This window comes from Typopeltis vanoorti, chromosome 21 (assembly GCF_054136105.1).
Source record: "Typopeltis vanoorti isolate ZY-2024b chromosome 21, IOZ_Tvanoo_1.0, whole genome shotgun sequence".
In the NCBI taxonomy this organism is placed as follows: domain Eukaryota; kingdom Metazoa; phylum Arthropoda; class Arachnida; order Uropygi; family Thelyphonidae; genus Typopeltis; species Typopeltis vanoorti.
In genome coordinates, this window is record NC_143569.1 from 28,623,579 (window position 1) to 28,644,892 (window position 21,314).

General features: G+C 36.2%; 1 protein-coding gene across 1 annotated transcript in view; it reads left to right on the forward strand.

The window, feature by feature from the left end:
• Window positions 1–21,314, forward strand: part of LOC150094688 (cell adhesion molecule Dscam1-like) — a 374,142-nt gene that overhangs the window by 324,336 nt on the left and 28,492 nt on the right. Inside the window, exon 25 of the mRNA XM_090411632.1 lies at window positions 9,998–10,057. Within this exon, the coding sequence (XP_090267758.1) occupies window positions 9,998–10,057 (60 nt within the window). The remainder of the gene's footprint in view (window positions 1–9,997; window positions 10,058–21,314) is intronic.

Below are 21,314 nucleotides of genomic sequence, written 5' to 3' on the forward strand. Positions count from 1 at the left end.
TTGATGATATTCATAATATTTTCCTTCTAACTGACTAAAGAACGGGATTGCGCACGAAATGTTTGGCGTTTAAAGTTGTATGGGATGTTTTAAAATTAATAATGTTATGGGGAAAATGTTGAAATATCGAAAGAAGTCATTTTTCTTATGAGCAGATTTCAATTTTCTTTCGTATTTTATGTTGTTCATTATTAATTGTTTATAATTCATGAGGTGTAGTTCTCTGTCGAGTTGTTAGAAGGCGCTGTATTCTATTAAAATAAGAAAACAAATTGTACGAAATTCAAGTATTAGAGTGTTATCATTTAATATAGAACTAACAAATATAATAAATAACTTTAAGTAGCTTACATAAACTGTTTTAAACGTTAATGAAAAAAAAGAAAGATATAAATCGCCTAACGTGATAAGAAAATGTTTTCTCTATCAATTTAATTAAATAGTAACAGAAAAATATATGTATATAAATTTAGTAGGTACAATGTGGCGCTGTGATCACTTTTGGCAAGATAATAAGGATATAATTCAGCCAATTTTTGCAAAAAAATTAAAAGTATTATATTAATAATACAAAAGAAAAGTATATATTATATAGAGCCTAAATAAAGCAATTAATTATTTTTTGCAGTTATGAATCATACTGAAAGTTTAAAATTGACACCTTTTACTTAATAAGATTATGCTATTATATGTATCGTGTCTTGGATATTAACTGTGTTGCATGGAAGAAAAAAAAAGTCCTTTTTAGGACTTCCAGGGTAACAATTAGCAATGCTGAACGGAGGAAGTAAACTAAGGTTCGGCTGTTGCTGTTATCCTGGGTGTGAGTTTTTGAGTTGGTTCCCTTAGGGTTTTTGCCTTAAGGGAGCACCTTGAGTCTCCGGGGAAGGTGTTCTCCGGCACGGCCCGCTGAGGGGTTCTTGTCGGTGAATTATTTTCCTCGGAATTTGAGAGGTTCTGCTCAGTAGTCGGGGAGCCAATCGGGGTGCTAGGATGGGGCGACCGACACTGAGTGGAACCAACGCTGAGCGGTTCTGCTTAAACGGGGAGCCCGTCGGGGTGTTAGGACGGGGCGGCCGTCAATGAGTGGAACCAACGCTGAGACATGGACGGTCTTTCGCCCACTATGGAGTGGCCTAGAGATCGTCCGATTTTTTGAGATTTTACCCTTTACTTACTAATCAGGGTAACAATTAGCAATGCTGAACCGAGGAAGTAAACTGAGGTTCGGTTGTTGCTGTTATCCTGGGTGTGAGTTTTTGAGTTCGCTCCCTTAGGGTTTTTGCCTTAAGGGAGCACCTTGAGTCTCCGGGGAAGGTGTTCTCCGGCACGCCCGCTGAGGGGTTCTTGTCGGTGAATTATTTTCCTCGGAATTTGAGCGGTTCTGCTCAGGAGTCGGGGAGCCCATCGGGGTGCTAGGATGGGGCGGCCGACACTGAGTGGAACCAACGCTGAGCGGTTTTGCTTAAACGGGGTGCTAGGACGGGGCGGCCGTCACTAAGTGGAACCAACGCTGAGACATGGACGGTCTTTCGCCCACTATGGAGTGGCCTAGAGATCGTCCGATTTTTTGAGATTTTACCCTTTACTTACTAATCAGGGTAACAATTAGCAATGCTGAACCGAGGAAGTAAACTGAGGTTCGGCTGTTGCTGTTATCCTGGGTGTGAGTTTTTGAGTTCGCTCCCTTAGGGTTTTTGCCTTAAGGGAGCACCTTGAGTCTCCGGGGAAGGTGTTCTCCGGCACGCCCGCTGAGGGGTTCTTGTCGGTGAATTATTTTCCTCGGAATTTGAGCGGTTTTGCTCAGTAGTCGGGGTGCTAGGATGGGGCGGTCAACATTGAGTGGAACCAACGCTGAGCGGTTCTGCTTAAACGGGGAGCCCGTCGGTGTGCTAGGACGGGGCGGCCGTCACTAAGTGGAACCAACGCTGAGACATGGACGGTCTTTCGCCCACTATGGAGTGGCCTAGAGATCGTCCGATTTTTTGAGATTTTACCCTTTACTTACTAATCAGGGTAACAAATAGCAATGCTGAACCAAGGAAGTTAACTGAGGTTCGGCTGTTGCTGTTATCCTGGGTGATGAGTTTTTGAGTTCGCTCTTTTAAGGTTTTTGCCTTAAGGGAGCACTTTGAGTCTCCGAGGAAGGTGTTCTCCGACACGGCCCGCTGAGGGGTTCTTGCCGGTGAATTATTTTCCTCGGAATTTGAGCGGTTCTGCTCAGTGGTCGGGGAGGCCGTCACTGAGTGGATCCAACGCTGAGATATGGACGGTCTTTCGCCCACTATGGAGTGGCCTAGAGATCGTCCGATTTTTTGAGATTTTACCCTTTACTTATTAACCAGGGTAACGAATGGCAATGCTGAACCAAGGAAGTTAACTGAGGTTCGGCTGTTGCTGTTATCCTGGGTGATGAGTTTTTGAGTTCGCTCTCTTAAGGTTTTTGCCTTAAGGGAGCACTTTGAGTCTCCGGGGAAGGTGTTCTCCGGCACGGCCCGCTGAGGGGTTCTTGTCGGTGAATTATTTTCCACGGAATTTGAGCGGTTCTGCTCAGTGATCGGGGTGCTAGGACGGGGCAGCCGTCACTGAGTGGAACCAACGCTGAGCGGTTCTGCTAGGACGGGGTGCTAGGTCGGGGAGCCCGTTACTGAGTGGAACCAACGCTGAGATATGGACGGTCTTTCGCCCACTATGGAGTGGCCTAGAGATCGTTGGATTTTTTGAGATTTTACCCTTTACTAACTAACCAGGGTAACGAATGGCAATGCTGAACCAAGGAAGTTAACTGAGTTTCGGCTGTTGCTGTTATCCTGGGTGATGAGTTTTTGAGTTCGCTCTCTTAAGGTTTTTGCCTTAAGGGAGCACTTTGAGTCTCCGGGGAAGGTGTTCTCCGGCACGGCCTGCTGAGGGGTTCTTGTTGGTGAATTATTTTCCTCGGAATTTGAGCGGTCCTACTCAGTGGTCGGGGTGCTAGGACGGGGCGGCCGTCACTGAGTGGAACCAATGCTGAGCGGTTCTGCTAGGACGGGGTGCTCTAGGTCGGGCAGCCCGTTAATGAGTGGAACCAACGCTGAGATATGGACGGTCTTTCTCCCACTATGGAGTGGCCTAGAGATCGTCCGATTTTTTTGAGATTTTACCCTTTACTTACTAATCAGGGTAATGTGTTCCAGTGTACCAATGAAGTTTAACTGAGGTTCGGCTGTTGCTGTTATCCTGCTGAGTTTCGAGAGTTTGTTCTCTTAGGGTTTTTGCCCTAAGGGAGCAATTTGAGTCTCCAGGGAAAGTGTTCTCTGGCACGGTCCGCTGAGGGGTTCTTGTCGGTGAATTATTTTCTTCGGAATGAGCGGTTCTGCTCAGTGGTCGAGTTTCACTGAGTGTAACCAACGCGGAGATTTAGACGGTCTGTAGCCCACGAATGAGTGGCCTAGAGATCGTCTGATTTTTTGAGATTTTACCCTTTACTTAAAAATCCAGGGTAACGAATGGCAATGCTGAACCAATGAAGTTTAACTGAGGTTCGGCTGTTGCTGTTATCCTGCTGAGTTTCGAGAGTTCGCTCTCTTAGGGTTTTTGCCTTAAGGGAGCAATTTGAGTCTCCGGGGAAAGTTTTCTCCGGCACGGCCCGCTGAGGGTTTCTTGTCGGTGAATTATTTTCTTCGGAATGAGCGGTTCTGCTCGGTGGTCGAGTTTCACTGAGTGGAACCAACGCGGAGATTTGGACGGTCTTTCGCCCAAGAATGAGTGGCCTAGAGATCGTCTGATTTTTTGAGATTTTACCCCTTTACTTAAACAGAGGGTAACAAATGGTATGCTGAAGCCAATGAAGTTTTAACTGGTGCTCGGCTATTGCCGTTACCCAGCCATGACTTGAGTTTTTAGCTCAATAACACCCCATCCATACAGATTTTCTTCATTCACATAACGGGATAAAGAGTCAAGGACTCAGTCCATCGACCAGTTCTTTTAAGAACTTAAATGCGTTGCATCTGTGTGTGCATGGAAAATTTATTTTTAATTTATAATTTGAATAGTATAGAATTATGTAGCTTGATTGTTAGATTCTTAGGCAATATTTAATGTATGTTTGTATGCTATCATCATGAAATGCGTAAGTATGTGAGTTCATTCATTTGAGCTGTAGACGGGTTGCTACCTGCTATTCTGCTGAGATTTGCTACTTGTAGAGTCGAAAACCAATAGAAATAGCAAAGTAATTTAGAGGAAGAATGCGAGCGAACTTATTCCAGTAGATTATTATCGCAAGAAGCATTATCAAAATGTCTAAACTAAGTTTTTTGTTTATTTTTAAGCAGAGTAATTAATATATTATTTCTGAAGAAACATCAGCTAGTATATAATAAACACCAGCAGCAGTCTTTGTCTGCTCTGCTGACATCGGAACCACACACTTACTATTGCAGCACCTAAGAGTACGTAGACAGAACTTATTGTTGCCATGACAACAACCAGAATGACGTCTTATTTGTCTTAGTAGAACAAACAAACAATTTAAACTACACAAATGTCTGCTCAAAATGGAGCGTCGTTTAGTTAAACGATTTCTATTTGGATATCATTATAGGCTACCACATTAATCAATAATAGGTATTCATGCCAGACAACCCCAAACAATACTCGAGTTCGGCTTGCATAGTGTGGAACTCAACTTTGTGCAAGTGGAACTCCACGAGTTAATAGTCTGTTAAATTAGTGAAGAATCACAACGCATGTTCTTTAAATCAGATGCGTTTGAATATGGAACTGACAGGAGAACATCCTTGTGTAAAAAATCTACTTAGAGAAAGGGGAATCTGTGTGTTAGTTGACGAAGATGAACGAATGGTAAGGCCTGAGGGAGAAAAATAAAGGTATCCAGGTATTTCTGATACTTAGTGATAATGATATTATTATAATTATTTTTATTATTACATGCCACCTACAGAATGTTTTGCAATAAGTCGCAAAAATTATTTAATGTTTTAATAATTTTAATAGTCAACAACAAACGATGTATTTTCCACCCATAACAAAACAGGAACTGAAAGAAACAATCCTACAACTAAAACCAAAGACCACTCCAGGAATAGACAAAATAAGACTCACAGACCTTATAACACACATTGAACAAATAAATCCAATACTTTTGAAACTCGTGAACATAATATTCGACACAGGCATTATTTCACAACAAATAAAAACCGCAGTGATTACGCCAATATACAAACACGGCAAAAAAAACGATACTCAGAACTACAGACCATTAGCCACACTACCAGTCATCTCAAAAATTCTAGAAAAAATAGTACACACCAGCCTACAGAACTATTTACAGAAGTACAACATCATCTCACAAAACCAATACGGTTTTCAGAAAACAAAAAGCACCATTACTTTATTAGAAGACATCGCCGACACAATAAACAATGCTCTCGACAAAAACAAGTACGCCGTCCTTATACTGCTGGACCTAACCAAAGCATTTGATACACTTGAACATGACATACTACTCACCAAACTATACTCAATAGGTATAAGAGGAACACTTCATACATGGTTCAAGAACTACCTCTCAAACAGAACACAGGTAACAAAAATAGGTACATGTCACAGTCGGAGTATACAAATAAAACACGGTGTACCTCAAGGTGCCATATTATCACCTACCCTGTTCAACATATACATTAACGATGTTCATAACAAATATTTCAATACGCAGATGACACTGCACTACTAGCAATCCACACAGACATTAACACAGCTCTCTGCAAAGCACAACAAGACCTAAATGAAATCACAAGATACTTCCACCAAAACGTAATTCTAATCAACGGTATCAAAACACAGATGTTGATAATACACAACCCAAGAATTATACTCCCACATCACTATCAATACATTGTCACATATACCGCTGCATTAAGAAGAAAAATAACTGCCAAATGTTCCGAAATTAAACCTGTAATACACGCAAAATACCTCGGTCTCTATATAGATTCTCAACATCATATATAGAATACCTACACACCAAACTCCGGATCATCGCAGCAAAACTCTTACAAGTTAAAGAGATTATTCCACCCAACATAAAAAAACTCCTATATCACGATATCTGCGAATCCTTACTCGGATACGGAATAACAGTCTATGCAAATACATCAAACAGCCATCTAACAAAATTAGAAACACTACACAGGAAAATCGTGTCAACAGTGATCTGGACACCCTACACGCAGCAATCAATATCCGACAAGCACATGGCGATACACAGAATTCTGAGCATTAAAAACCTGAAACACTACACGACATTAACAAGGAATTACTTCAACATCACCTATCGAAACAACAGAGACACATATCGTATAACACGACCTACAACAACTCTCTACATCCCCACACCCTTCAACAACTCATACGGTTCTTTTGGTGAGATCACATCAGATACCCACGCAACTCAACAACCCGCAAAGAAATTAAAAACACGTAGATAACTACAGAACATTAAAAAACGAACTCTGGAAAATATACCAACAAAGTTAAGAAACCATTAACACTAATTGACACATCACAAATCACTAGCATCCAATGCCTACATCCTATACATAAACAGTAGCAGCAACACAAATGGTGAAGGCTAAATCCCACTCTCTTCATAAAAGCTAACCCAAGCTTCGAAGTAGGTGGGATTAACTTGCCTCACTCATCTACAAGTAATCCTTATAAACAAATGCAGAAATTTGTTTGTATAATCACTCTTTCTCAAACTTTGAAAAAAAGTATACAAAAAATTCTGTATAATCTTCATTGTTAATATTAGAAGAACATGTGTTGTAAATACATAATATAAAGGCAAAAAAGTATTATTAAAAATTTTAATTGAAATCCAATGTAGGAATTGCAGCACTTAGTGCTGAACTCTGTAAAATTATAAGGTGCAATGTCACACAAGATGTTTATTGTATGTATAAATATTTTAGCGATCAATAAATAATACATTATATTCTAAAAAAAAATCTACACTTGAATATTTATTCTTAAACAGACATTTTAATTTAGTAATTTCGCTATAACTAATGAAAACATGTATAATAATATCATTTTTTAAAAATAAAATACTTTCATATTGTTGACTTAGTATTGTTATGAACAACGCCGGTTTTATGAATATTTCTCCCTCACCTGCTAACACATGCTCGCACGCACAAGCAACTACGCGAACAAGAAAAGGAAAAAAAAAAAAACCACATTCAACGTACCAAAAATAAAGTTCGGGTTTTTTGAAGCGTGATTAGCTTTTGTAGAGCTCTATCCCAAAGCGTTCATGGTATACTGCATGACAAGCCGATCGACCCAAACATTTGTCAATAATAACTGGGGTACCTTTATAACAAGTGTTATTTCCGGATAGAGGAAAACTATAAGAAAAATCTCTCTATATTTTGGTCGTCAAGAACATCTGTTGTGTGACCAGTGCGACCTCTACCGATGCCAATGAAAAGTCAGTTATTGTAAACAAACGAAACTAAATACAGTTTTGACCATCGACATGCGTTTATAGTATTCTAATCAAAAATGCGTTTTTTAATATAATAGTCAGCAGAAGACGTATTAAAGGCTATGTATGTATATATAAATATCCTTATATTTCATATATCATTATTCTATGTATATAACACACTATATAAATGTCATGGCGGTGTGTTACAAAACATTGAAATCTAGGTCTGCATTTCAATGTTTTGTTACGTACAACATTAACCATTGAATTAAATTAAAAAGTAATTCATGCATGTAAATGTATATTTTTTAAGGTTACAAAAGAAATAGATAAAATAAAATAAAAGATAGCGATCAATTTGAGTACGAGAGAAATTCTAGAATTCTTTGAGCCAAGAATCAGTGGCTTAAAGATTGACCATAAACACGCGGAAAAGGAAATCCAATAGACAGCCAAATTCCTCAGTAGTTTCTCTCTGTGTGTCATATTTTATGCTGCAAAGCTGAATGAATGCAAGGCTTAAAAAAATTGGCTTAACATTAACGGACTTACTTAACGATAATCCTTTAGACTTGAAGGGATTACCACAGACACTCAGGGAAAGATCTGTTTCGAAGAATCAAACTCCATCAAATAACCAACTTGATACGGCATATCAATGTCCTCTACTCGCACAATGCGACACCATTGCAGGGTCAAAGATGTGTCCTGATGGTTTAAAATATGCTTCTTTCTATATAACACTTTTTATACTTATATCTACTTCTACGAATAAAAAGTGTAAGTAATCCCAGACGAAATATAATAATAATAATAACGGCATAACGGCGCCCTCTATGAGTCAACCGCTGAACCATCACACATTCTCTTTTCAATCTGCTCGGAAAGTAAGTAAAAAATATTTCAAAAAATTATGTAAGCAATGACTTGTAATTGGCAAGCATATAAATAAATAAGAAATAAATAAATAAATTATAGCAACAATATAAATGAGATGCGATGGTGCAAAATGTGAACTAAAATATTTAACGAACAGTTGTAAGATTATGTAAGGTGCAGACGAATGAGTGGATAGTTTATTCATCTCACATTTGTTTATGCATTTTTATTTCGCAAAAACTTACGAATTTACAATTTTTAACTGAGTTGGTATTAAATTTAAATCATATTATTAGTAAGGGGGTGGGGTTAGCGAAATATGTAATTTTGCGATGTTGATAGCATATGAGTAAATGCGAGTAAATGTAAAGTCATTCACTTCGGGCATGATTAGATATCCAATGTCGTATTATATTGGTAGGATTAGGCTAGAAGAAACTGATGAGGCTAGGGATCTTGGAGTGTTAATAGATAGGAAGTTGAAGTTCAAGGACCATGTGGCAAAGATTGCAAATACAACTCAAAAGATAATTGCGATTCTGAAACGAAGGTTCACATGTAAAGATAAGGATGTTATTTTGCCTCTTTAAGAGGCATTGATAAGAAAAGGTGTTCAAAATGATGTCAGGATTGTGGAATACTGATTAGAGGATAGATTGAGAATTTGTAGACTGCAGATCCTAGGAAACAGGAGAAAGAGGGATGATATGATTGAGACTTACAAACTTTTGATATCGTACTGAAGTCATACAGGATTTCAGTTGATGGAATTTTTCAATTTATGGAGGGTGGGGAAAGGACGAGAGGGCATCCTTGGAAGCTGAGAATGAAGGCCGCCAAGAAGGGTGTGAGGGCTAGATTTTTCTCTCAGGGGATGGTGCGTGATTGGAAATCGGAATGGATTGACATTTAATGTTGCGAGTGCAAGCAGTGTGAATGAATTCAAGAATACGTATGATAGCTGGTGTGTGTATGGTATGGCCTCCCTCAATGAGTCTCTGACTCCAGAGAGTCAGAGACTCATTGAGACTCATATATATAATAATAAATTTTTATTTATAGAATAGAATACGTTTATTGTCATTCATATATACATATATAGAGTATTTACAAATATATAATTCAAATATATAAATATATTCTTATTCTTATTTAAATTACTGCTGTTACCAGATAAAGAATTAAAAGCACTTATACATTAAAACAATTTTTATTATTATAAATGGCACATTCTGCCTTGATTTTAAACAACTCTTAGCAATCAAAGTACTTTTTCTAGTGATTTATTTTATGATTTCAAAACAGACTAGTGTGGGTTTAATTATGGAAGTTTAAGAGAAAAAAAAAATCTGGTTAGAGCTTTACATAAAATCCATTTATTTAAAAATATAACCTTTATGAGAGAGAGAAGAGGCAATAATCTCGAATGCAGTGATATTTTAAGGCTAATCCTAACTTTTGGTTAAAGAAAATGAGCGGTTGTATTTTCTTATCTTTTCGTAACTTAAATGATCATTGAATTCTTCCACAGAAAAATTTTAATAAAATAAAGAAACAACTAAAATATACTGTATGAATAAATCAAAATATCTGAAAGACTATTTCTATTTTTTTCTCTAGTTATCAAAACCCCTTCCACACCACCGAGCCTTTTAAAGAAGAGTTCCTGAGAAACCTGAGGTATCGTATATATAACTTTTTTTTTCAGTGCAATATATTAGCTGTATAAGCCTTTACAACCCTATCACATAAGTAGATTGTTAAGAGAAGAAGCAAAGGAATAGATGGCAAACAAACCTCTAGTGAATCCAGTGGAAGTAAAGCACAGAGTTCATACTTGCCTTGCCTACCCTCCCTTCACTGCGGTTCACCCGCGAGCTCTTATCCTGCATCCTTCCACGCAACATTTCTTAGTAGTTTCCCAACAGCAATATTCACTGCGTGTATGTGTGTGTGTGTGCGCTACCAAAAAGACGGAATGAGATTTTTCTACTAAAGCCCGCGTTCTGCTTCAGAAGACTTGGTTATTCTCGACCATCCTAAACCACGTGTCACTTGGTGTAAGACAGTAAAGGAAAAAAAAAAAAGAGAAAAAATATAACCCTCGACTCCAAATTCGGTATGATTGACATGTGAAGAGATGCGTGAAAATAGAGTACAAGTTATTCTGTCCATGGTACGTGAAATGTTTATTAAGGCATGTAATAATGCCCTCCAGCAACGGCAAGACGCTTAATCGATATCGTGTTAAAATATAATGAGAGAGGGTTGCTTTATTACGTCGAGCCCCTAGCGCCTGCTCAACGGCAGTTCCGGTGTAGGAAATTTTAGAAAACCCCTAAATGCTTCGATAATGACTTCTTTCTTAGAATTGTCTCACGTTATTGGAAATGCGAGCAGTTTAATGAATTAAGGGGAAACAGAGAAAGAAAGAGCGAGTAAAATTCCTGTCTCCATAATGCTACATTACGATAGGAAAAAGCGCCGTCTTTCAGAAAGTGTTCTTACTCTATGCAAATCTAAATGTCTGATTTATTTTTCTGTTCTACATAAATGATTGTATGTAAGAAAGAGTAAATGTACTACAAAAGTTCTTATTCATCTAAAATAGTATTGATTTCAACAGCAGAGGTTTTCAAATTATTTGCTAAACTACGTCAGTGCTAGTTTTTATCAGTAAACTGCTCCGTTTTTATTTTCCTCTAGCTAAGATCTCAGCTCTGCTTTCTAAAACCAGTTCATATGAATTAAATATGAGTTGAATATTTCACTACCGATGCATTCGTCATGGTTTGGCCTAGTTGAGTATTCATACTGCGAAAAGTTATTGTTTTAAAGATTGTGGATTTCGTTAATTAAAATATGAAATAAAAATTTGAGTAACCCATGAAAAGTTCGTGTGATATAAAAGGCTAGCAAAAGTTATTGGAGAGAAAGTTTCGTAGTAATAATATTAGTTCTTACTGATGAAACAGCAACAATGTGCTTCAAATTGTTGGACACCAAAGAATTGTAATGAACGTTTAATTGTTGGAAATGAAACGGTTGCAACGAACTTTTAATTGTTAGAAATGAAACCGTTGCAATTAACTCATAATTGTCGTTAGCGTATTGTTGAGAACGTATTCATTAAATACCACAATTGTTAAGAGATATGTTGTTAACAATATACGCTGAATATCTTTAGGTAGTAGGTGGATTTCGATGACTTGCTGGGGCTTCATGTGTATGCTCTAGAACAGTGGTTGCCAACCTTTTTCCTTGTGTACCTCTTCTAAACCCATTTCTATAAATTATACCCCTTGTTTTTAATTTTAAAATAGCTGTTTTTAAATACGTTTTAAATATATTAAGCCTATCTTAATGTAAAATAGTGTAAATGAGGTAATGAGTTGGGAATGGAAATTTACTACACTAAAAGTACAAACCGCAGATTTAATTTTACAGTATTCGTAACACAGAAATAAGTATAACTTCATGTTAAATATTGATAACGCTGATCAATTATTTAACAAAGTTTTGATTTATTAATATTAATAATATTTATTTGTGTTATCTGAAAAGTCTGTAATAATTGATATACAGATCACTAGCCGACTGAGACATTGCTTTGCTTTGATGCACTTAGTTTCTTGAAATCAGGCTCAAAAGATGCAAGATACAGTCTTAAATCCGAACTTGTATTAAGCTTGTTGCGGTACTTATTGTTTATGAAGGTGTAAGAAGAAAACGATCTCTCCACTAGTTCAGTATTAGTAAATGGCAAGAGGTTTTGAAGGGTCTCCATTAGCGGTGATTCAAACTTAGCATTTATTGTTCCATAACTGGAATGCAATAGGAAGCAAATGCGATTACAAAAAAAAAAAAAAGGAACAAAATAACCGATATGTACGTTGGAAAAATAAACCCTTGCATGGCCAATTTCTTAGAGATACTAATACATTAAAATACATTACAATATGGATACATTAAAAAAGAAACAGAAGGATTTATTCTAGCAGCTCAAGAACTGGCATTACAAACTAATGCGATGAAAGCAAAGATTTTGAACATCAATAATAACAGCAAATGAAGATTATGCGATCAGAAATATGAGACTGTAGAACATCTAATCAGTGCCTGCATCAAAATAGCTCAAACTGACTATAAATACCGCCATGATCAAGTGGCCAAAATAGTTCATTGGCATGTATGAAAAAAATATGGTTTTCCTACTTCTGATAACTGGTGGCAGCATAAAATAGAGACTGTATTGGAAAACGAAACAGCAAAAATTCTCTGGGACTTTAGAATACAAACTGATCGGCATTTGGAACACAATAGACCTGACATCACAATTATCGAAATCGACAGGTTTGGATTATCGATATCGCAGTACTCAGTGATAACAACTTTAAACAACAAAGAACTGGGATAAAAATACCAAATATCGAGATCTGCAATCGAGGTTAGCTGGCTGTGGCTTAAACTCACCAAAGTCATCCCAATAGTTATCGGTGCACTTGGTGCAACTTCAAAGAAGTTGTCCAACTATTTACAGCAATTAAACATCAACGAAGTGACCCCATATTTGTAGTGACCCTACAAAAAAGCCGCATTACTTGGAACAGTCCATATTTTACGACGCTACCTGACGGACTATTCTTAGATTCTTGGGTAGAATCTGAATTGTTCTGTATTACCAGTCAAATTCTTGTTTATATGATATCTTGTTTTGATTGTGTATCAATTATGTGAATAATAATAATAATAATAAATATATGTTATGCGGCACTTCCAAGGTTTTGAAATGACACTAGACTAGTGCAGAGTAGGATATTTCGCATATGCGTAGTATCATGGAAACTAGTTCGTTGGACATCAATTTCAATCGAAAACTTAACTTTGGCGCTCACTGTAACAAAACGTTTGTTCACCAGTGATGTAGAGCTTCAGATTTAATCCTCTTGTCTAAATTCATCTAAACATCGTAATTTATATAGTAATATACCAAACATAGGAACTTAAACACAGTGAATTACCATTTATTTTACAGAGAACTCTTTCATTTTGTAAAGATGTCGTTAAGAATGGAAGTTTTCTATGCGTGCACTTTGACATTATTTCATCGCATGAGACGCTTCTTATCTATTTTTTTTGTTCGGTGACAATTGTCGGCTGAAATAAAATATCTTCTTTCAGTTCATTTTGTTTACCCTTTACTAAATAATCCCGGTTTCTTTATAGCCTGACGTTTCGTTTGTGTTTTTCTTTTATTTGAAATGCGCAAATATTCCTTGACACCGTCTCAGATTTAAATTACGTTTGTGTCCCGACAAATGAACCTTCCCCCTAAATCTTATAGCAAGTCATTCGGTGCTAGCATGAGTTAAGATGGTAGATAGCGTAAGCAGATACTGTGAAACAATAAATTCTCTCCGTGCACTAATGAACCCCAGTCAGTTGTTGCAAACCCTGCGTCACATTAATTAGGACGGCTCACTTTCAACACACACTCACCGGGAGTGATTTTACGACATCGCATCAAACTACACCAAACGAACGATAACGTAATAAGGTAAGCGGATCTCCGTTCATCTGCGAACGAAAAGGCTGTTTTCGTTCGTCCTTTGACATTACTGTTTCCATCGTACTTTCCTACAATGTAAAATTTTTGGATGGAGTGATACGAGCACGAGAAATGGCTTCGGATGGGGGATAATATTACTCGGAGAAAGATTCTTAAAACAATGAAACAGCGTTAATATTTTATGTAGATCTTCGTAGGTCAAGAAAGACGAAGTTACTTAAGATGCGTACGTTAATGAAAAAAATAATAATAATTAAAGAATTCTAGAGTCTTCTTCTTCAAGTGTCATCCCCCTAGAAGGAGGTTGACAACCATGTCACGGAACTTTTTTCTTTCTTTTGAGGCTCTGGAACATTTATGGTAATTCAAGCCAGTCCAATCCTTAATGTCTTCAAACCACATTCTCCTGGGTCTACTTCTCCCTCTTTTCCCATCCAGTTTTTCCCTTCTAATATTAATTTCTGAACGCCTTCTTGTCTAGTTAGATGTCCAAAATATTTAAGTTTTCGTTCTTTAAGTACAGGATGGCCATAAATTAACTTTCCCTCTTTGGAGGTATCTGTAGCTAAAACTAATACACAGAATGAGACCACATTTTATACTTTCGAAGGCATGGGGAGATGAATTCCGCGAAAAAAAAGATTTAGTACCAAAAGTCGCCGATAGGGAAAATTTTGGCGCTGGCGGAGCCACAAGGAGTCAAATATTTGCAGTAAACGCAGATAAAAAGGATTCTGCAAATTTTACTGTGCGTACGTGATAGCAGCGCCACCAATTCCATTGACACCGAATGCAATTTGTTGTACACAAGAAGGGTCAGCACACTGAAAATCGTGTATGTGGTCCAGGCGACCCTGATTCTGGTGAATAAAACATTATTTCCTGTGAGTTCAATTACTACATTAATTTCTGTGTCTCTCGTAAGTCGTTATTATAGTTTAATTATCATTATTCTTATTATCACTGTAACGTGCCACATATCCAGCTGGAATGAGTGACGCGGCTGTCGCTTACGTCAAAATGTTATTATTCCATTTTATCTGCCTTTAAGGTAATTATCTGCTTGTTTTCGGCTCTGCCAGCGCCAAAATTTCCCCTATCGGCGACTTTTGGTACTATTTTCCCCCCCGCTGGAATCATCTCCCCATGCCTTCAAAAGTCTCAACATAAAATTTAGTCTCATTCCGTTTATTGGTTTTAGCTACAGATGCCTCCAAAGAGGGAAAGTTATTTTATGGCCACCCTGTATTTTCATTAATTTTCTTTTCATTTTTGCTTTCTTTAAAATATCTTCATTTTCCCTGTCCCCTCTACCCGATTCAGAGTTTATTCCTCCACTACATCATCATCCACATTTCTTCTCCACTCTTTACTCACTCACTCATAAGCAACATTCTACTGGTCTCATGAATCGATATTTCCACTTAAGCTAGAGGAGTCTAATGACCAGTCCTTGTACATCTATAAGGACACGTGTGGCCTAACGAGATAACCACTGCTCAAATCACATGACCCCCTAGCTACTTCCCATTGTTAAACTGTCAGTATTAGTTGGCAGTCCCTCACGACTATCCATTTATCTCGACTGTTAACAGTGTAGGCCAAGGTGGGTAATCAATCAAGTTCTCTATTAAGGTGAACTGTTTAATAAGATTAACCTCCCCCCTCCTACTGATGGTATAAACAGTTATAAAGACTTCAGTTTTCATTTCATCCAACAAATGGTGATAACAGCACTTTGGAAAATTAACCTCATCAAATCGGCTGATGTTTTATCAAGTTCTTTGGAAAATGCAATTACTTGGTTTGGTAACATTTTGTCATTCCAAGCACCTTCTATCTCTCCTTTGGCGTCACTCTTTCATTAGCTTGCAAGGCTAATTTAGATTATTACATATGCGCAACTCCGAAAAAAAAATACTCTTTGCAATCCTTTTAATCATCTAATAGCAGAATGACGTACTTGGTTCTCTTCTTTAGAAGTATAGTTCTGTAAAAGATCTACTTGTGTACAAAAAAAGACTGATTTCTAAGTCGCATTCCTTATCTACGTATGTATTCAAAGGAAGCTCATACATTTACGATCACCTCTCTAAAAAATGCAACACCTCAAAAATAAATGTAGCATCGCTCCGTATTTCAGTAGGTATTGACGATAATTTTCCAGTGTTAAGATCTGGATCGTAAGGGGCTTTTCATATAAGGGTGATGTAACCGATCTAACAGGAAGATGACCATCTGTATAGCATAATTACCGGAGGTGGGCAATAGACCATCCAGTCGCATGACATGTCGGGTCTAATTATGTTCTCCCTTCCGCAAATATAAATCAACTTCTTAGCAAATATTCATCTATGGATCCCCTTTCTCCAGGAAATCCTAAACCATCCCCAGCTTCCCTATATATCGGATAACGCAAAGAGTCAAACCGAACTTTTCAACCATCCGTATTTCGGAACCAATCTATGAGTGTATTGCTTTTCTCTTTTAACATAGATCATGTTTCACAGCCTTAAAAGGAAACGACCACAGTTGTACCACAAATATTAATAAAGTTTATGAGTTTTTCTTTCATCTTTTGAAGAGAACACCGACAGTACATTTCTTTGTTTGTTTACTTTTTTTTCCCCATCTGATTTTCAGCACGACGGTCTCCGGTTTATAAGAATTCATAATGTGGAAAAATGAAACCGTTCACTTCAATATTTACTCCCATCATCATTCGTGTATGTCTCTTGATTACTATAAGAGAAGACTTCTTGTTCTTTGACGTTGGTATTTTACCGTTCAATTCTGTTCAGATTTATTGGAAACACAAGAGTCGTTGTGGCATTCGCGTGCTGTCGTTGCTGCCAAACAACTTGTAATAGTATCTGTTCGTTGCTTAGTAACGACGAGTTGCCTACTACAAAGCACGTGGCTGTAGCATGATTCCGAAACACACACATTTAGAGGACTGACCCAACTGGTGTACTATTTTGGGGACAATACTTTGCGCAACAGAGCGCGTAGTCTAAGATGAATTGTTATGAAAGGTACAAGTCTCTATATATTTTATTGTTTCCCATAACATGATCTGTAGCCGTTTGTTGTAATCTACGTCTATAAATTTCCATTGTTACGTCATTTTAGAGTAACTGCATATTTTACTCATCTGTTTGTGCAAGCCATTCTTTCCATTGTTATTGTTAAACCTTATGGGATATATAATCCAGCAATTGTCCATTTTAATGTGCAGTTAGATAGCTTCTATTTTTGGCATGCTTTTCTTACACTTTAAAACAAAACCCCCTTTTGTTAAAGTGCATTGCTGAAACTAAAGTGTGACGTATATCGTTCTAAGAGTAGATCGAAAACGTACCGGATATAATACGTGGATATTTTGAAAATGCATACAATAATACTGCGAATAAGTGTACATGTTGAAAGAACGCTCTTCTATGGAAACAAAAAAAAAAAAAAAAAAAAAAAAAAAATCAATACTACAGCGAATTGGCAATAAGTTATATCGTGACGATGCTAAACACACACACACACACACAGTCAGACAGAGTTTCATAAACTACAAAAATAGGTCGACAAAGTAATATCGAAATGCATCTAGTTCAAGAAAGGCTTCATGAAACTACATTAAATCAAATACGCTACCAAAACTATTGTTCTAATAGACCGTCTTCTCTGTCATTTTTTTCAATAGTATCCGTTCCATATTGTAAAAGTAATATTTTATTATTTTTAAAATAATAAAATAAAATTTATTTTATTTTTATTATTAATAAAAAGTTTCAGAATATACAGCATGAGATGTATAATTTATAAAATTCATCATTATTTATTTATTTATTTATTAAAATTGTAAATTTATTTTATTATTATTTATTTATTTATTTATTACTTATTTTATTTATTTATTTATTTATTACTTATTTTATTTATTTATTTATTTATTACTTATTTATTTTATTTTATTTATTTATTTTTATTCTATTTTTTAAATTCTATTTTATTTTTTTGAAATATTTTTTTATTTTATTTGAATTTAATTGATTGATTTATTATTTATTTGAATTAAAGTGTTTAAACTTATTTAATTAAAATTGTGTTTTAATTAATGAAAAGAAGGAACGAAAAGAAATAGATAAAAATTCCGAGAAAGGAACGGTCTAATTACCGAGATTACAATTATAGATTGAGTTCTATACGTGGTATTTAATGGGTTGCGCACAAATGGCACGTAGATATAAGCTGCGGATTCCGAAATCAAACTTTGCGATAGTAAAGTTCGAAATCGATCATCTGGCCATATCTGCAGTACATGAATGATGAGGCTGATCACATTGTGTTGATTATGTTGGCCTCTCTCTCTCTCTCTCTCTCCATTTATTAACTTTTGGGCGCATGGAATGGATAGCAAATTGCCAAGAGAAGTTTTCTAAATAAAATAAATGATAAATCGAAAGCCATATTCAGAAACAGATTTATGAACATAAGTAGAAGTAAAATATTAGGGAAGAAAAGCATTAAAATAACCAATAATATTTTATAATTTTAAAATAATACGTCAAAAGGTGAATACACCAATTTACAGATAGTATATAGCTCATACATATACTGTTTGATCTTTTGCATAGTTATTAAGTACATTAAGTACAGTAATTAGGAGATTGAAAGAAATAATCGACCGTGAGATTAATACCCTTGGAGGGTAATGGATGGCAATGCTGTAGCTAATGAAGTTCTAACTGAGGCTATTGCTGTTACCCTCCTGCCATGATCAGAGCTTTAATAGCTCAATAACACCTTATCCCAACACTGTCCTCTACAGATAACGGGGAAGATGAAAAGCATTCTTGCTTCGCCCCTTTTAAGCCAGTCCTTATAAGGCATAGTTATTATATTATTAAAACTGGTGGCTTTTTCCATAGTCATAATGATGTGCCGGTTGACCTTTTTCTATAGCCGTAATTAATAGACAATATTCGCCTTTTTGATTTTGCCCTAATTATAATTATAATTATGTTTATAGCCACAAGTAATATATGATTTCTAAAGTCATAATTAACAGGAAAAAAAGTTGTTGGAAAAATTATAGAGAATCACTAACTGAAATCTTAAAAATGAAAACAAGCAAATAATTATTTACCAAATTACCTGAAAGTTGCCATAACAACAAAAGGCATTTCGTTGTTATGTTTAGCCGTAACGTGAAAAATTTCAAAATCGAACTGTTTATACAAAGAATAAAATAAACAACTGGTGGCAAAATAGGATCGACGATCAAAATAAGTAAACATCAGATTAAATTTGATAATATTTTTCATTAGTTGAAAGGTTGTCCAAAACTTGATGAGCAACGCGTGAAGAAAAATATTTTAAGCATATTTTTCTGCTTTTAAAGTCGTTTTAATTATTTCTGTTTTAGATGGTAAACAAACTCAGATAGACAAAAATGACTGCTTACGCTAATTGATAAGGTGATAAAGCATATGACAACTAAACTGTCTAAACTGCTACTCCAACAAAAGAACAAAACTTCTTGAGAAATGACATTTGCTTAAGTGAAAGAAAATATTTTTCTTTCACATCTTTTAAATATCACATAAACATTAAAAATCGTAAAACGAGATAGTATGACAATGACGTCCGTTTGTTTCTTGTATTTATTTTCCTGTAATAGCATTTGATTCGTCAAATGAATTTATACTCTCGAAGAATGATATTTCAGATCCAGATTTCATACATTTTTTTTTCTTCGATGAAACCGACAAAGATTGGAGGAAAGAAAAAAAAAATAGAAATCCTGGGAAGTGAGCATTATGAGATAGTCACGTGGATATTTAACCTGGCTTCATTCTTTCTTTCGGTTTGGACAAAGCTGTTATTGTTGGCCTTTTTTTTTTTTTTTTTTGAATTATGGTAGAAGCAACTAAAGGTATGATGATACCGTATTTTGTGGTGTGTTACGTGCACGTGTTCTGGCCCGTTTGGCTTTGTGCAGCATGATAAAAAATAATCTTAATTTCAGAAAGAAATAATTCATCCTCATTTGAAAAAGGACTCCGTATTATCTAGGATTATTATTATTATTGTTGTTGTTGTTGTTATTATTATTTTGTATATAATAATGTATTGATATACGTGGTGGAAGGGATTCACAAATATTAATAATTAATTAAATTCGTATTTCTTAGATTGAATTAAGCTGAAAATACATTGTTCCTCACACACACTGGGTATCACTGTAATATACTCACGTCACTCTCCGACAATTTTCGTCTAGTCTCGTAATAGAAACCTGTAGCTTACATCAGTGAGCATGTAGATATCTGAGCAAACGTGGTCACGTATTTCATAGACGAGCAATGAAGCAGTTCCCGAATTGCTATTACACCGCACGAGAAAGTGTAAATATGCATAGATACAGCAACGTTTTTTTTTTAGCATCTGGATGAAGCCATTCTTTTGATATATATGAGGAATTAATGGAGAGATTGCCCCGTAGATCAATTTCTGCAACGGTCGAGTACAGCAGAAAATAACTTTATTTCTTCTTGATCCATTTGGGTAAGTAGATGACGACTGCATTGCCAGATTCGATGCATGAACATTATAATATATGTATAACGATCTACAGAATATACCGATCTTCTTTGCATACATCGCAGTGTACTGCCTTAGACACTGACAAAAAATCCGAAATGATTCCATCTGAAGTGAGTTATAAATACCTTTTCTCTAAATATATTTTCAAGAAATCATTCCAAGCTCTTGTCATAATGATCTTATTCTTTGTGTTTGCACAAAAGTAGAAAATGACACTTACCAGACAATGATAAATATACTGCCTTGAAATAAGTATAAGGAGAGCACTGTATTTGAGAGACACCTGGTGTTGCTAATAAATTCACTTTATTAGCAACACCAGGTAAGCGTAAAGTGAATTATAAATAATTCACTTTACGCTTACCAGAGACACCTGGTAAGCGTAAAGTGAATAGACACCTGGTCTATTCACTTTATGCTATTCAGGCACACAAACATGCAGTTATTTGGTTCTATCGCACTCGTTATCCTAGTAGGCATATTTTAAACAGTAATCTGAATCATTCTTTCTTCATCATGACACAGGTCTGTCTGTAAGCTAGATGCACTATTCTGCTTGCTTATTGTACTAAGCATTATTATTATTATTACATGACACACCTCCAGGGAGTCCAATGACTCATCGAGGGAGGACACTTACTCTACAACTCTCTGCCTCCACCACTACTCAATTCACCAACCAACTACAACAAACCGCAACTACCTCATCATCTACACCAACGCCATCTACCACCCACCACCACCGCTAGTATTTTCACAGACAAT